The sequence below is a fragment of the Chrysemys picta genome, chromosome 4, assembly GCF_011386835.1.
Source record: "Chrysemys picta bellii isolate R12L10 chromosome 4, ASM1138683v2, whole genome shotgun sequence".
Lineage (NCBI taxonomy): Eukaryota > Metazoa > Chordata > Testudines > Emydidae > Chrysemys > Chrysemys picta.
In genome coordinates this window covers 140,092,236-140,109,702 of record NC_088794.1, presented here as the reverse complement: position 1 = coordinate 140,109,702, position 17,467 = coordinate 140,092,236, and the positions used below count along the sequence as shown (strand labels likewise).

At 42.7% G+C, this 17,467-nt stretch overlaps 1 protein-coding gene across 16 annotated transcripts in view; it reads left to right on the top strand.

Moving 5' to 3' along the window:
- Positions 1-8,110, top strand: part of SYNE2 (spectrin repeat containing nuclear envelope protein 2) — a 284,849-nt gene extending 276,739 nt beyond the window's left edge. For all 16 annotated transcript variants that reach the window (XM_065593763.1, XM_065593775.1, XM_065593774.1 and 13 more), the window contains 7 exons: positions 1,062-1,273; positions 2,375-2,575; positions 3,456-3,584; positions 4,094-4,285; positions 4,868-4,954; positions 5,138-5,181; positions 6,817-8,110. In XM_065593763.1, coding sequence (XP_065449835.1) covers positions 1,062-1,273; positions 2,375-2,575; positions 3,456-3,584; positions 4,094-4,285; positions 4,868-4,954; positions 5,138-5,181; positions 6,817-7,042 — 1,091 coding nt within the window. In that variant the 3' untranslated portion in view covers positions 7,043-8,110. The remainder of the gene's footprint in view (positions 1-1,061; positions 1,274-2,374; positions 2,576-3,455; positions 3,585-4,093; positions 4,286-4,867; positions 4,955-5,137; positions 5,182-6,816) is intronic.
- The last annotated feature ends 9,357 nt before the right edge of the window (positions 8,111-17,467 follow it).

Sequence of the window (17,467 nt, the reverse complement as noted above, 5' to 3'; positions counted from 1 at the left end):
ATAATTACATTCTACCTTTCTATATTTCTTCTGTATTTTTGTCTCGATAAAGTATTCCTCACTTACTGTAGAAAAAATTCCTATGTAGTGTCACTATTTTCCAAATAATTGTCAGGTAACCTGTATAGGTTGTATATCTAGTTGTAAAGCTGACTTTTCAGGATATAAGTAGTACATTATAATAATGTTATTATGGTATTTCTATACAAGGTGTCGCAGGGCAGATATATCTGTCAGCCGCTTGGGCCAGTATGGCCCCGCAGCTTAAGTCACTAAGACAGGCCTGGGGTTCAGGACAGAAAGGCCTAAGGCTGAAGTCTTAAGTAGCCGCCTTCCTTCCCAGGGCAGTATGGCCCAATGGCCAGAGTCAGTAGGGCTGTCCTAGGGTTCAGGACATAGGACCTAATGGCCAAAGTCTAGGTAGCCGCCTTCCTTCCCAGGGCTGTATAGCCCAATTCACCTCCCTGCATGTCGGCGGTGTCCACGGTAGGTCAGATGGAATAGGGGGACCCGGGCCTACCCTTCACCCAGTCCCGACCCAGGACCCGAGGGAACTGATACCTCACTGCTCAGTCTCAGTCACCCATCACTACTGCCCCTTCCCTGGGTTGTTTCCTACCCCTTCTTCCAATGCAGGGGATCCCTCGGCAATCGTTGCCTTGGCAGTCAGCTGGGGTTTGGTAGAGGCACTAACCTGGCTGGCGTTGGCATCTGGTGACTCCCGCATTCTCCCAGCAGGAGCCTGCAGCACAATTAACAGATGGTCAGCCTAAACTCAGCTGAGCTGCTCCCTCTTATACTGTGGTTCCAGTTGGAGCATGCCCAGCATGGGTGAGGGGGCTTGGCTTCCTTGGACCAGAGCATGGGATTAACCTCCTCTGGCCAGTGCAGGACTGATACACCCCATCACACAAAGAAAGAGAATATCTGGTCAGAAACTGATTGCAGAATGGGTTCTTTATTAACGCTAAACTTGATAGTCTGTAAAGAATATTCTGTTCTATTTTAAATAATATTCACATTATTGGTGTGTTAAAGCATTTCTTGGTATATCACTGTAGGTGTTATTGAGAGATGGGAGCTCATACAAGCTCAGGACCTAAGAAATAAACTTAGAATGAAACAGAATTTGCAGCAATGGCAACAACTGAACTCTGATCTCAGTGATATTACTGCTTGGCTGGATAAAACTGAAGAAGAGCTGGAAGAATTACAGAAAGCAAAGCCTGCAACCAATATGCATACAATGGAACAAAGAGTAAAGAAACTGAAAGTAAGTTATCATATACTGAGAAGTGAGGTTTTAAGAATGTCATTACTATTTAAAAGACTTGTTTCTCTGAGCAAATAGTCTTTTTTTCCTATAATTTGTGAATACTATATTAACAATAAAGTTTTTTAGACTGTTACCATCCACTTGTATGTGAGATTCCTATCCTAATGTGTGCAGATTTGTATGCACAATTCCTGATAATTATGCATCTCCCAGCAAACTGAGGGGATCAACTAGCCCCAGAAACTGGACACTTTTTGTGTAGTTCTTCTAATGGATTATTTCAAAAGGTGGAATCATACCTCAGTTATGAGATATTGACTTCTCTTGCGGTGAACATCAAGATTTATTAATCAAATATGCAGAATAAATTCATTATCTCCATCAATATTAGGTTAGGAAAGAGAACAATATTTAATTTGAGACACAATAAAAATTGGCATTCACCAGAACATGAAGTGCGGGTTGCTACACTATTTGTGAGGATACTCTTCAATCTTAAAAGTTAAGCTGGGCTGAGCCAGGTCTGTACTTGGATGGGTGATATGCAAGAAATTGCTAGATTCTTCCAATTTCTAGCTGCCACTCCTCCCTGTAAGGCAGTGCTGGACCCTTGATTTCAACCTGGTGTTAGGGGGCACTATATTGCTGAAGGTAGTGGGGTTTTTTGTTTGTTTGTTTTGATGAGATATAATTTAGATTATAAGCTTCTTGGGACAGGACCCATTGCCATCACCTTTGTTCTGTCCAGACAGTACCACAGTCATTTAATAACTGTAAAATCAAGGTCCTGAAAACTTGTAAATACTATTGAGCTTCTAATAGAATATAGAATTTTAAACATCCAGGTCCTTGCAAAATTCTACCTTATGCAATTACTTTATTGCTCCTTCAATTGCCAATGGGTATTCAACTTCAAGAAATAGGGAAATTCTGCCATAAAAGTCTTCCCTAGAAAAAAGTCTTCCCTGGAAAACGCTTTTTCAGATCCAGTGACTCCCTGAAATATTTGTGATTTCTTAGTTTGTGGAAGATTGTTTTAAATGGACAATAAAACGTATTGATAATTCACTGAGGGTTCTAATCGGCTTCTTTCTTCAGGACATGCTTAAAGCCTTTGATAACTACAAGGCTTTAGTGTTCTCCATTAATCAGAGCAGCAAAGACTTCCAGCAAACAGATAGCACTGAATCCAAAGAGCTTCAAAACAGACTTCGACAAGTGAATTTGCGCTGGGAGAAAGTTTCTCATTCAATGGACAACTGGAGAAGGGGTTTACAACAAACCCTAATGCAGTGCCAGGTAAATAGAGCAAACATTTGTCTTGTAACACTTAGAATGAGAGTTTATTTGTAATGAGCTGATATAAGTAGATCAGAGGACACAGTATGGCAGTTGCAGGAATATCAGGAGTTCCTTTGAATTTTTTCTCACATTATAGATTTCTTTGAATGTGTGCCCTTTTTTATGCACAGGATAACCACACTAGTAGTAATTAGCACTTACACTGTTTTTCATAGAATCTTAGAAATGTAGAGCTGGAAGGGACTTGAGAGGTCATCTAATCTCTTCCCTTTCCTTCCTCCCCCGCTCCCCCCTGCCGCACGGTGAGGCAGAACCAAGTAAACCTAGAGTCTTAGGCAATGAGAGGGATTCCACAACCTCCTTTGGAAGCCTATCCCTGAACTGAACTGTTCTTATAGTTAGACAGTTTTTTTTTTTTAATGTTTAACCTAATTCTTCCTTGCAGCAGATTAATCAGGTTACTTGTCCTACCTTTAGTGGAGAACAATTGATCACCATCCTCTTTATAACAGCTCTTAACATATTTGAAGACTTATCGTGTTTAAAGCAATCCACACAACATGCCTGAGAAGTAGCTCTACCTTATTTCCCTTGTTTTATAGATGACATGGCACAATTGAAGAAGAGAAGTTAAATCATTTGCTTAAAGCCACAGAAAGCTCTGACAGAGTTAGGACCACTAGTCTGAGCTGTTAACTGTAGTTTTAGCACAGGATGACTAGTCATCTTTTTGAGTAACCCTCTAATTTACAACAAACCTAAGTAAAAATACTTGGTCAACTGTTTCAGTGCATAATAACAGAGCAAGAGTGGTTGGTTGATTTTTATTACAATACTCCAGGCACACATTCTTGTAACCCTTTACTTGTTTCTTCAGGATTTCCATGAACTGAGTCAGAAACTACTCTTGGGACTAGCAAATGCTGAAAGTCGAAGACATAATGCACAATTCACTGATCCAAATGCTGACCCCCATACAATATTGGAGTGCCAAAAAGAATTAATGGTATGTAATGTGTTGGTTACCGAGTCAAGGTATGAGAATAACATGCAAGTTATTTCCACAAAAATAAAAAGTAATATAGTTATTTCTAAAAAATGGTTGTTTGAAAGGAAGCAGGTACATTTTGGGGATATTTCATTTATACATAAATGGATTTGTGGCTTTATGAATTGGTTGACTAATAAATCTAGCTGAAGCTAAATGTGTTCGTGAGTACTTAATCTATTCACAAACAGTACCCCTAAGGTCCAGGACTAAGTGCACCAGGTTGTGTTGAAGTATGAGGAGGTTATGAATAATCTTTCCCACAAAACCCTGCAATTACACCTAAATCCTAGTCTGCATCACCCTATGTGAATTGTTCCTTTTGGATCATCAGTCATGCTGCATTGTTCACTGGAACTGTTGTAGAAATAAAATTAATTCATCTTGTTATGAAATTATAATCCTCCCATATGTTTAGAGCAATTAGTTATACTGATTGTTATATTTCAAACCATTTCCTTTTTAAGCAACTGGAGAAAGAGCTGTTGGAACAACAGCTTCAAGTAAACACTCTACAGGAAATCTCCACCTACCTTCTGGTTAAATCAGATGGGGAAGATTATATTGAAGCTGATGAGAAAATACATGTAATTGGAAAGAAACTGAAACAGCTTCTTGAACAGGTTTCACATGACTTAAAAACTTCACAAGGAAACGTGGTGAGTCAGGGGTATGATTTTTAAACTTGATTTTTTTATATTTTGGGCTGGTTTTGCAGCACTGGTTCTTGTGTCCTTTATTATCATAGCACTTGTTAATAATCAAGAGTAGAAAATCAGGTTGATTTAAAACTTGTATGTATTTTGAGCTCCTTATTGCCTTATCAAATATGAGCAATTATTGGGATAAGAAATACGTGTGTGTGTGTACATGTACGTGTACATAACTCCTACATATTGTATGGTCATCAATCAGTATTAGATATACCCTGTCTTATGCCTCAGTGGGCTTGAATTAGACCAGTATGGCTTACTGACATGTTTTCAAGCTAATATATCAGCACATATCTGCCTCTCATGCTTTCTGTTCCTTCCAAAGCTGTTTCTCACAACTGCACAGGATAAAACAAGTATCCTAAGCCATGAGTGCTTAGCACTGGAACTGTTTGTTGTTCACAAGCTGGCTGCCATCCATATATACACATGGATAATTTTTTAAAGATAGCCCTGTACAACATTTTGCAGTTTTTATGTTGATGCTTTATGTATACACATTTTAGGGGTGCGTGGTTTGTTTTTTAGGACATCAGTGCATTTCTGACAGCAGCAGATGACTTGGATTCTGGAGGTTATCATCCACTAGTAGCGAAATCCAGCCTACAGGAAACGGCAAGAACTTTTTTAATGAAATGCCTATTTTTCTAAGATTTTTGCTGTCTTTTCACCCCAAGTCCCCTTGAATTGAATCTGTACTTTAGCTTCAAACCCCTTGAAACGTGCTCATTTTAGTTATGAGAAAGTTTACATTTTAATGTCCTAGAGCTGGGTAATAATAAATGTTTATCTTAACAGGTTGGTGTAAGGAGAACTTCAGAAGGCAAGAGCAACAGTGTCAGGTAGCACATTATTTTTGGTAGAAATGTAGAGTATGTTTTAAAATAAAGAGAGTAGGCAAGGCTGATGGCTTGGTGCCAGTGTATTGTACTGCCAAATGGCAAACAAATGTGGGGAGACTCTGCTCCTTGGGTCTGTACACATTATGGAGGCAATGTATCTGGATTCATGGTTGACTTCACTATTTCCCCCAGATACCAACGTGAGGATACAGTGGTGGTACATAGAAGTAGCACCTTCCTTTGTGTCTGCTTAGTCCCTACAAACCCTTTGTTTCACTATAGTGTTGCACTTTTATGGGAACTTTTCCCCAGTGTGCCCTTTTGGAGGTTGGCCCCTTTACAATTGGCAGAGGCAAGGTGCTGCAGCCTTAACTTTTCTTCTCTTATTTCTGAGGTGATGGCATATTCTCACACCCCATGCATCTGCAGGGATTACAGCTTTTGCAGGGCTGGACAAATCAGCCACCACTGCAGCCAAGTGTGGGTGGTAGGATAAGGGTAAATGGGTTAAAGATACATCCTGCATTACAGGGTGAGGAAATTTCACAATGTGAGGCCTAGCCTTCTATCAGGGAGATAATGTAATGCAGATACATTAGGCTCTTGAAAACAAAGATATTGTTTAAAAAACTGACTCCAGTAACCCTATGCAAAATGCAGGTGTTACCTTAACCTATTAACACACACTGCTTGTTCCTAAAGCAGGGGTGGGCAAACATTTTGGCCTGAGGGCCACATCTGGGTATAGAAATTGTATGGCAGGCCATGAATGCTCACAAAATTGGGGTTCCGGCGGGAGTGAGGGCTCTGGGGTGGGGCCAGAAATGAGGAGTTCAGGGTTTGGGAGCGGGCTCCAGGCTGTGGCAGGGGGCTGAGGGCTCCAGCTGGGGATGTAGGTGTTGGGGTGGGGCTGGGGTGCAGGAGGGGGAATCAGGGCTAGGACTGGGGCAGGCAGTTGAGGCACGGGAGGGGTTCAGGGGTGCAGGCTCTGGGCAGCGCTTACCTCACGCAGCTCCTGCAAGCAGCGACATGTCCCCCCCTCCAGCTCCGAGGGGGAGGTGCGGCCAGGCGGCTTTGCACGCTGCCCCATCCACAGGTGTTGCCCGTGCAGCTCCCATAGGCCACAGTTCCCGCACAACAGGAGCTGCAGGGGCAGCACACGGAGCCCCCTGGCTGACTCTAAATGTAGGAGCCAGAGTGGGGACATGCTGCTGCTTCCAGGAGCTGTGGCAGGTGTGCGTGGAGCAGCCCCTGACTCCCAGCAGGCGCTTGAGGGCCGGATTAAATCGGCTGGCAGGCTGGATGTGGTCCGCAGGCCGTAGTTTGCCCACCCCTGTCCTAAAGGCTAAATAATTACATTAAAATCTTTTGGGGGATTTTCCTTACGTATTAGACTCTGTCTACTAGGTATTGCAACAAACAACATTCTCCCCACTCTTTTTTAAACTAGATGTAAGTGTGTTTCACATCTAAAGCAGTCTCTGTTCCAGTAAGTGAAGGCTGCCCTCGTTAAAGGGGGGAGAAGAGGGTTAATGTAATGGTGCAGAAATAGAGGGCATGTGTGTGTGCAACATGCTAGTTACCTTGTTTTTAACATTTCCCCCTATCAAAATATCTGATATCCTTTATTTACAGAATGGAAAACCAGCCTGAAACCACTCAAGCAGTTTCCAGCCCCCAATCCTTCTTTTATCGTGTATTAAGAGCAGCTTTACCCCTGCAGTTCCTCTTCCTTTTGCTTCTGCTTCTGGCCTGCATGATCCCATCCTCAGAGGAAGACTACAGCTGCACACAAGCGAACAACTTTGCCCGCTCTTTCTATCCCATGCTGAGATATACCAATGGACCTCCACCAACCTAGAAAGTATCCCATCACCCTACAATATACCAAAACATGTTGTCTCACGGGTGCTTGTTTTCATGCTGCTTCTATCAAACAGTGCATTCATGTACTTAAATATAGAAAGTTCCATATTGTTTCACATTTTCACCCTCTCTGCTGTGCTTTCTTGACACTAGCCACTAATGCACCTGTTTCCTGGGTGCCACGGCAAGAGTCTGTGTACTACCACTGAAATATAAGTGAGGCATTATTTAAATAGCCTCCTTCCAATGCATAGCAGGGAAGGGAACATATTAAACCTCACAAGATCTTTTCAGAATTTCAGTTTTTTTGGTGAGTAATACAGCATTAATTGTACAGAAAATAAACTTTTTCTATAGATTTTTTTAAAACTCTATAAGTAACATACTTTGATGCACTAGATACAAGCATTTTATAAATACAGTCCTCTTAACTTGGAAGGTCCACAGAACACAAGTTGACAGACTAATAATGGGACATTAGTTACAGACACTAGGGTAATGCAATGTTAAACACTAATGGTCTGGGTCATGGTTTAATATGACAATAGCAATCTTAAGTGCATGCTCATATCATGGGCAACAATTTGCATCTTTGGGTACTGTGGTAAACTGAAACAGATTTAAATCTGATATTTTTGTTATACTGGACTTTATTCATACAACACTTTCAGTGAAAACGATACATATTTTATGTGCAAAGAGTTAGGACTGCTGTGTTGTAGTTGGATGTGTCTTTTTTATACTATGTTTTAAATAAGAATTGATTATATTGCATGGAAGTGGTTTATATTGTGCATATTTTCTAAATGAAAATAATTATGATGTGGATTATACACTATATGTATACATATGTAAACAGACTTTTTAATCAAAGATTTTTGGTTTAATAATCTTCTGAATAATGTACAGTATGCCAAAAGAGATTTTTATAAGTTAACTTTAAGACGCTTCACATTTAAAGTGAAGCTAAAACTTCAGGTGATGATATGAGAAAAAGTTTTAGTAGAATATGTTTGGTGGAGGTACAGTTAACATTTTTCTCATTAAAATTCTGCTGATGGTTGCAGTGACTGAATCCTTTATCTACTGGACTTGATGCTTATAAATGAACGTGTGACGCAAAATGTTTCATGGATTGACTACAACTGAGTCAATCCAAAATGCTTTAGAAACTAAATGGGGTGCAGCAATTTGCAAATAAGGACACTCCATAACTGGTCCATTTTTTTCCTTGCAGGAAAACTCAGAAATAGGTTATTTGCCATTGCATAGCTCAACAGTCTTCCCCCAACCCCCACTCATCCCTATAAGAGGAGTAAATTCAACAATTTAGTGCCCCCCCCCTCGAGACCATTGTCTTGAAATACCTTCACAACCTCAAAGCAATTGCTATGAACTTCCCCATTATACCTCACTCTTAAAGAAAAGGGGGAAGCGTACAGCGAGGGAACTCCATCCAGCTGGCAAAAAAAAAAGCCCTTGCTGCAGTGCTAATAATCTTCATTCCTGGATGCACTGTAGGACACATGAACAAGAAACAAACCTGGGGTCTAACACCATGTACCTTTTGGAGGTGGGGGGAGGGGGGAAGATTTTAAAGCCAGTTTTACAAAAATGCACAAAATACTAAACTTTGTATCTTTCCTACCCCCACCCCCATTTGCCTGCTTTGGCATACTTGTAACTCTCCTGCTACTCATGATATCCACAGCTACACTCCCCATCCCCCTTCAGACAGGTTTGTAAAAACAACTTCTTGTATATTTGCATCTTTGGAAAGAGCAGAGTCCTTTAAAGTCTCCCTGCAGTGAATGTAAATAGATTATGCCCCAGGCCTGTACACCAAATGTGCACTAAAGCCCCCACTCTAGCTTGTTCTCAGTCCCTGCTAGCAGGGAGTGGCGCCAGCATAGTGAAAGCACAGAATGATGAGAGATTCCAAGTATAAAGAAGTAGAGTCGAACCTGTCCTGCTTCTCACCAACCAGAAGTGCTCCCTGGCGCAGGCGTCTCCTATTAGCGACCCCAAATTCTTAGTCCCCAAGATGTAGCACATTAGTGCATTAAGCAGTGCCCTAAGCATTAGTGTCTTTCTGAGAATAATCAATTGGCTTTTCTGACTTTTGCATATATGTTGCATTTTTGTATTTCTTTACATTTAATGTTTTTGCTGATCCAGGCTTGAGAGTAGTCCACATGATTCAAACCAATTTTTCAGCAATACTGTATCAGTGGGTAAGAAAGAAGGGAAGGGTGATTTTATCACCTCTTTCCCCATCCTTCTCTTCCCCGCATTATGCTATACTTATTTCATTTTGAAATGGATTACTTTTATCTTGTCTAGAGCTTCTGTATTTTTAGTTCTTTACACCTTTATCAAATCCAGCCATTCTTTCCCAGTTTGTCATAAATGCCCATGCAAAGCTTTCTGCTAAGTACTGATTTTAAATTGCTGACAGACAATATTCAATACATATGCTATTACACAACTTTTCTAAGAGAAAATTTGAAGGAAATTAAAGGTCAAAGGAAAATTTCATAGCCTACAATTTACCTTCATTACGTACAATTTATCCAATTGCCAAGGTGATGTGATATAGAATATACAAGGAGCTTTTACCATATCTCAAAATGTCCCAAAAAATAAGTTGGAAAAGAACCTTACCAAGCTATCTTTCAGACATCTTCAAAATTATTTTTACTCTCAGTTGATTACAATAACCCTTTCGTAGCTTGATACTGAAGTCTGGCCTCTGATTTTTCACCGTAGGGTTACTTCCTAGGGTTGGGCTGGGCTGTTGAAAGAAGAATTTTTTAAGATAAAGAATTATAAGTTTTGCAAATAGTTGCGGTACATGAGGAAAAGCAAAACAAATGAGAGTCTACCAACTTCAGGAATAACTATTTTACTCCTTAGGAAATTAGCTATTTCTCATGTAGATCACACGTTACAGGTGGCTTATTTCTAATAATTTGCTATAGTTCACTGGGTCTACTTTTACTAGTGATTGGAGAGAGTTTTTAGCTGCTGGGAGGTAGGCTGCATCAGGATCAGTTTAACCCAAAAGTTCCAGCTCACCCTTCATCCTTGCTGCCAAAAACAATATTTAAAGAGAATTTGATCCATGAAATGTGGCATGTCAAGACCAACAATATAAGGGAAAAATCAAGTCTGTGATTTAAAATGATAGTCACCTCCAGCAAATTATTTAAAAGCTACTACTACCAAAAAAAAAATACATTACACTTTGTATGATACTTGTTTATTCCACCACAAAAACCTACAATCCAAAGAAACACACATTACTTGAAAAATACCACAAGTCTACAGAAGTAAAAAGCAGTTGAGATAAGGTAATTTTTTCCACTTGATTTGGCATTCACAAAATATTTGAAAAGGCACCGAATTCTAAAAACATTTTAGTTTAAATTAACTTTTTCAGTGAAGGTACACACGTGAAGCAGGATTTAGAATACAAAACTATGGGAACAGTACACATTCACAATCACTGTACAATATTAACAATTCATGGAGATGCTAACTGCTTTTCATGAAAGCAAACCACAAAAAAATATGAAAATCAATCCATTATTTAGCCAGTACCACTAAAAATGAGCATCTTGCTAAAGTGGCAGTCTTTAAAAGCCTTGAGAAAAAACAAGAACTGATCCTGACCACAGCATACTAGGCATTTAGGTAATTCTTGGTAACAAAGATTGCAAAAGGTTTTTTTTAAGGTGCGTATATAGAAGTAAAGGCATAGAGATGAACTACAGCATCCCTTTTGAATCACTACCATTTATTATTAGCAAAACTTGATAAAAATGAATGCATTTTTACATTGCCCACAGATTCACCTTTATTTACATGGCTAAAAATGTTAAATGAGTAAAATATTTTGTCATTTCTTTCTTTCTTTTTTTTTTAAGATTTGTCAGCATATCGAAGCATTAAAGATAAGTTTCTAATATTAGCTATTTTTGTTACTCAAAGAATATACATACATTAAAATTATCTAAAATATAATGGTAACTCATTAATATACAACCGCTATAATTTATTATCAGTTATCTCACATGAATTGTGGTCTTAGATAGATAGTATATGTAACGTTCAGTATACATTTCAACAATCCATCTACTTCTCTTGTATATGCTTATATAATTTTCTTCAGTATCATTTTAGGCATCGAGTCAGCCTCAAGCCCATGCTTAATTGCCTTGCTGAATCAACACCTTAGTGGGATATAAATAGAAGCACTAGTGTAACATGCCTGTTTCTCAAAGAAGTAAGAAAAAGTAGATATGTCCTCATTATTCTCAACCCCCCACCTATGCAGCAATCCAAGCAGCCACTCTGTTTACAATAAGGACACAATCCTCAGCTATGCCGAGTGTAAAGGAGGATATCTTTCTACCTCCTTCCAACCTCTCCCCGTGCAAGGTAAAGCAGCCACAAGGTGTACACCAGCTAGAACAGGCTCCTACAGACCATTCTGCCAACAAAGGAATGGCAGAGCGCCCCATGCTCCAGCCCCACCCCTTCCTCAAACTATAATGCCTTCTCTCTTCCCATCAGCTGGCCTCAACACTCCCCCTGTGAGAGACCATCAGGAAAGGCTGGGATAAAGCCAACTATACCCCTTTAAGATATCTAAAATTGGCCACTCAAAAGTGGAGGCACCCAAAAATCACTAGTCACTTGAAAATCTTGGCCATCAAAGTATGAAAAAAAATTACAAACATTCATTCATATGTAGGCTCCTCAAACAAAAAATATATATTTTGACAGTACCATTGTGCATTAAAATCCCATGCTGTAATTACAACCATATTTTTAGTACACCTGTGCCAAAGTGTATTCTAGTGTGGAACAGCTACTTCAATACGTGTCTACATGGTATCATTCGGACAACCTCAGAGATTCAGAAGCATGCATTTTGGGCCATGCCTTTCAAAAATTCATAATTCAAGATTCAAAAATGTTATAATGGATAGAGCCAAACTTTTTGGATACTGCAGTGCACAATTAGATGATAGGGGTTCATTTGCAGAAATAGGCCCTGGAAATAAAGGGCCTGACTTGGAAGGATATTGGTCTTCAAATTCCCAATGATGTGAGTGGAAGTTGAGGGAGCTCAGCATCTGGCAGGATCAGCCCTAGATGTGCAACTCCCTTTCTGTCAGTTTCATATTCTAAGCTGAATCACCTGTAAGCTGCTCTAAATAGTGTGTGTATATCTCTATATAAATCTATCTTCCAGGAATGGCCATAGCCTCAGAAGTTACAGATCATTGGCAGCGGCTTTAGTGGAGTGAGGAGGCCAGGAATAAAGGAAAACATTGAGAGATCATGAAGGACTTCAGCTACTACAATAAGTTCTCCTTAATATAACCACAATAAAGATATTAAAATAGCAAACAATTCTAGCAGAGAAATATAACATCTATCAATATTTAACATGCCATCTCTGGGGGAAAGTTTTCAATTAACAAAAGGTAATGTTTTCCACAGGTTTCTACCTTTCAACCTTTAAGATAACCATAAGGCTGATACAAATCATGGGAACAAGTACCTGTACAGAGAAAATGATTTGTCAACAAATCATTCAAGTCCACACATCTTAACCTCTTACTGCTGCAATGTGGGACCAAGACTCCTAAAACATGGGACACTGTGGAACCCCTATCCCTGAAATGTGAGACACCATTTTACCTCCATTTCCCCCCTCTGTTCCCTTCCTCATTTTCCATATACTGTTTTCCCCTCGCCTGGCTCTCTCCATGATACTTCCCACTTTTGGCTCCCTTTTCTTCTCACAGTATCAGAACATTTCATGTTGCTTGTATTCTGTGAAGAATTGGTAACTAACCTTTTGTAACTATTGCTCTTTGAGATGTGTTGTTCATGTCCATTCCATGCTAGGTGTGTGCGTGCTGCATGCACTGTTGCCAGAGATTTTTCCCTCAGTGGTATCAGTTGGGTCAGATCTACCGCACTCTGGAGCCATGTGCACATGAGCTGGTATAAGGGGTGCTGCCAGCCCTGCACCCTCTCAGTTCCTTCTTGCTGGTAACTCCAATAGAGAGTAGAAGGGTGGGTCATGGAATGGACATAAGCAACACATCTCAAAGAACAGTAGTTACAAAAGGTTAGTAACCGTTTTTTCTTCTTCGAGTGCTTGCTCATATCCATTCCATGCTAGGTAATTCACAAGCAGTACCCCAGTAGGTGGGCTCAGAGTTCATGGATGTGCTGACTGCCACACTGCTCTCCTGAAACTGGCATTGGGCCTGTTGGATGATGGCATAGTGGGACGCAAAGGTATGAACCAACGACCAGGTTGCAGCTCTGCAGATGTCCTGGATTGGTACCAGTGCAAGTAATGCTGCTGATGAAGCCTGTGCTCTTGTGGAATAAGCAGTAATGATGGCTGGAGGTGGGATATTTGCCTATTCATAGCAAGCCCAAATAGAAGTGGTTATCCAGAATGAGATTCTTTGGGTTGACACAGGTAGCCCTCTCATCCTTTCCGCTATTGCCACAAACAGTTGCGTGGATTTGCGGAAGGGCTTAGTCCTATCAATATAAAAGGTGAGGGCCTGCCTAACATCCAATGTATGAAGCCGTCGTTCTTGTGAGATTTTGGGAAGAAGACAGGTAGAAAAATGACCTGGTTGTTGTGGAATTATGATATCACCTTTGGCAGGAAGGCCAGATGAGGGCGCAGTCGGACCTTGTCCTTGACATAAGGGCCTTGATCTCAGAGAACCTTCTGGCCAAGGTGATCGCCACCATGCAGGCAATCTTTCAGGAGATAAGTAGTAGGGAGCATGATGCTAATGGTTCGATATGGGAACCCGTAAGCCTCGACAGGACAAGGTTTAAGTCCCATGGGGGAAGGGGCGAAATGTCAGTTCGTAAACCTGAGGATAGAGTCTTTCCAACCCCTTGAGAAACCAGACCATCATTTCGGAGGGAGAACACTGATCTGCCATTCACTGGGGGATGGAAGGCTGAGAGGGCCGTCAAATGAACTTTAATAGATGAGAATGCCAGACCCTGCTGCTTTAGGTGGAGCAAATAGGCCAAAATAGACTGAAGAGAAGATTGAGATGGAGAGAGATCCCATTCAGAGGCCCAACAAGTGAAATGTTTCCACTTGACCAAACAGTGGAAGGCTTTCTACTGCCTAGCAAGACTCATCGATCCTGTTCTGAGCAGGCCTGTTCTTCAGGGTTCAGCCATGCAGCATTCATGCAGTTAGGTGCAGGGAGGCGAGGTTCGGGTGAAGCAACCAGCCATTGTCTTGTGAAATCAGATCCAGGTGGAGTGAGAGGTAAGACACCTCAAGATGAATGGAGTATCTCACACAGAAGTCCCATAGATCAACTGCCTTCTGACACAGGGCAGAGGATCGGGCCCCTCCTTGCTTGTTGATATAGAACATGGCTGCTGTATTGTCTGCCAGGACTTGAACCACCTTGCCTGAGACCTGGGGAAGGAACATTTCACAAGCCAGGCGCACTGCTCTGAGTTCCCTGACATTTATGTGCAAGAAGAGCTCTTCCCGGGACCAGAGGCCCTGAGCCCTGAGGTTGTTGAGATGGGCTCTACACCCTAGGTTTGACGCATCTGAGACTAAAGACACAGACGGTAGTGGGGCAACGAAGGGCACCTCCATCGTTACCCACCTACCTTGGTTCCTTCCACCAGCCCAGGGAGGCGAGAAGCAGGGGAGGGACTGTAAGTACTAAGTCCAAGTGGTGTCTGCTCAGGGACTATACTGACGCTAGCCCCATCTGGGAGGTGCCTGAGGCACAGCCTTGCATATTGAACCATGTAAGTACAAGCCGCCATGTGACCCAGTAGCTTCAGCACACTCAAGCTGTCGTGATTGGGTGGGCTATGACCTTAGATACCAGGTTTGTCATGGTCTGGAAGTGGGCTGCCAGCAGGAGAGCCCTGGCTTGGGTCGAGTCGAGCATGGTACCAATAAATTCTATTCTCTGAACCGGAACAAGAGTTGATTTCTGCTCATTTATCAGCAGGCCCAGCACCCTGAACGTGATTCGGACCGTGCTGATGCTGTCTTGCACAAGAGCCTGTGACTGACCTTTGATCAGCCAATCATCGAGGAACAGGTAGATCTGAATGCCTCAACATCTGAGGAAGGCTGCTACAACCCCATACACACCGTAAAAACCTTTGGGGCTGCCGATAGGCAGAAGGGCGGTGAATTGGTAGTGGCAATGACCCACTACAACCTGAGAAATCTTGTGGTCACGGAAGATAGAAATGTGAAAGCATGTGTCCTTTAAGTCAAGGGTGGCATACCAGTCTCCAGAATCCAGGGAGGGAATGATGGAGGCCAGGGAGACCATGCGGAAGCTCAGTTTCTTGAGATTTCTGTTGAGGTGACACAGGTCCAAGATGGGCTGGAGCCCCGCTTTTGCCTTTGGGATTAGGAAATATCAGGAGTAAAACCCCTTCCCTCTCAAGTCTTAAGGAACTTCCCTCCACAGCCCCCATACGTAAAAGGGATTGCATCTCCTGGATAAAGAGTTCCTCGTGAGAAGGGTCCCTGAAGAGGGACAGGAGTGGAGGGTGGGTGGAAGGGAGGGGTGGATAAAAACTGAAGGGTATATCTGATTGTCACTGTACTCAGGACCCATTAGTCCAATGTTATGGATGCCCAAGCTGGGCTGAAGAGCAACAGATGGTCCAAAAATGAAATGGGAGGGGGAGGGGCAGACCTGAAACGGTGACTGGTACAGCACCTTCATGCTCACCTTCAAAAGGCCTGCTTGAGACTGCCAGAGTAACTCTGAGGCTCTGACTGGGAGGCTGAGGTGGATGGGAATGGTTGGCACTGTTTATAACCTCTGCCTTTTCTTTTGTGGGGTGCCTGTCTTGCAGCTCCCGAGAACCGAGGAAGCTGCTGGGGCCTGAAATGTTTTCTGGAGGCAGACGGAACATCTATTCCTAAGGGTCATAGGGTGGACCTTGAGTTCTTCAGTCCATGAAGTCTTGTGTCTGTCTGCTCCGAGAAATGGGAGGAGCCTTCAAATGGGAGGTCCTGGATTAACTGATGGACCTCATGGGGAAGATCAGAAGAGCCAGGAACAGCGCCTCATGGTGACCACGGAGGCCACTGTCCAGACCACCGAGTTGGCAGCATTCAGAACCACCTGGAGAGAGGTCCTGGCCACATTCTTACCCTCTTCTAAGAGGGCCACAAAGCGTCAACTCTTGAGAGCAGGGAGCCTGAACTTATTCAGGGAGATTAAAACTGTATCTCCCCAGCAAAGCTTGCTGATTGGCGATATGCAATTAGAGGCTACCCATGGAATAAACCTTTCTTCCAAAAAGGTCCAGTTTCTTAGCATCTTTTTGTTTCGGGGTAGCACTCAACTAGCCCTGCCTGTCCTTTTCGTTAGCTGCAGATACCACTAGGTACCCCGGGGGAGGGTGCGAGCACAGGTAATCAAACCAGCTTGCTGCCACATAGTACTTTTTCTCTGCCCTCTATGAAGTGGGGGCCAGAGAAGAAGTTTGCCATAGGGCCTTGACTGGTCCCATCACCGCCTCACTGATGGGCAGGACCACTCTGGAGGGAGCTGCTTCAGCCAGGATATCAATAAGGCTGTGTGATGTCTATTTGAGCTCCTCTATCTCCAAAGCCCAGGTTTGAAGCGACCTGCTTCAGAAGGTCCTAATGGGCCCTGAAATCATCCTAGGGAAGTAGGCTGCTGGGACCTGCAACAGCTTTATCTGGGGAGGACGAGAAGGTTTGCACCGGAGGAGGGAATCCTTCCTATGCCTTGACTATGTCCACTAGGGGCATCTCCTGGACTTCGATACCAGACCAGGTACTGGAGTCTGGATCCGGTGCCAAGATGGAGGGAGCGGTAGCCCGTCTCTTGGATACCACCGAGTAGGAGCGGTACTATGGGAAAACCCCAAGGATTCCAGTAGGGCCCGGTACTATGGGAAAACCCCAAGGATTCCAGTAGGGCCACAGGAGGGAACAGGGTGCGTCAAGCATCTTCCCGGCACCAGCTCCCCTGGTATCATGCAGGGGCAAACCCCACCTGATCCTGGCATCCCACTCCCTGGCAAGGTGCCAGTCCCTGAAATCCCAGCACCGTATGGAATCCCTGGGGTTTTCCCCTAGTACCGGGGCCCCAAGCACGTTAAGCAACTCAAGTGCGGGTCACTCACAATAGGCACAAGGGTTGAAGCCCGGTACTGAAAAGTTCTTTGAGGACAGGAACCGTATACACTAACTATATACACTACCACAACTTGCAAAAACTATATACACTAAACTATTAGGAAGGAAGAGTCCAGAACCACTGGGAAGAAACCTTGTCAGAGCACGAAAGGGTTATACCAGCAACTGTCACAGGTGGCAAGA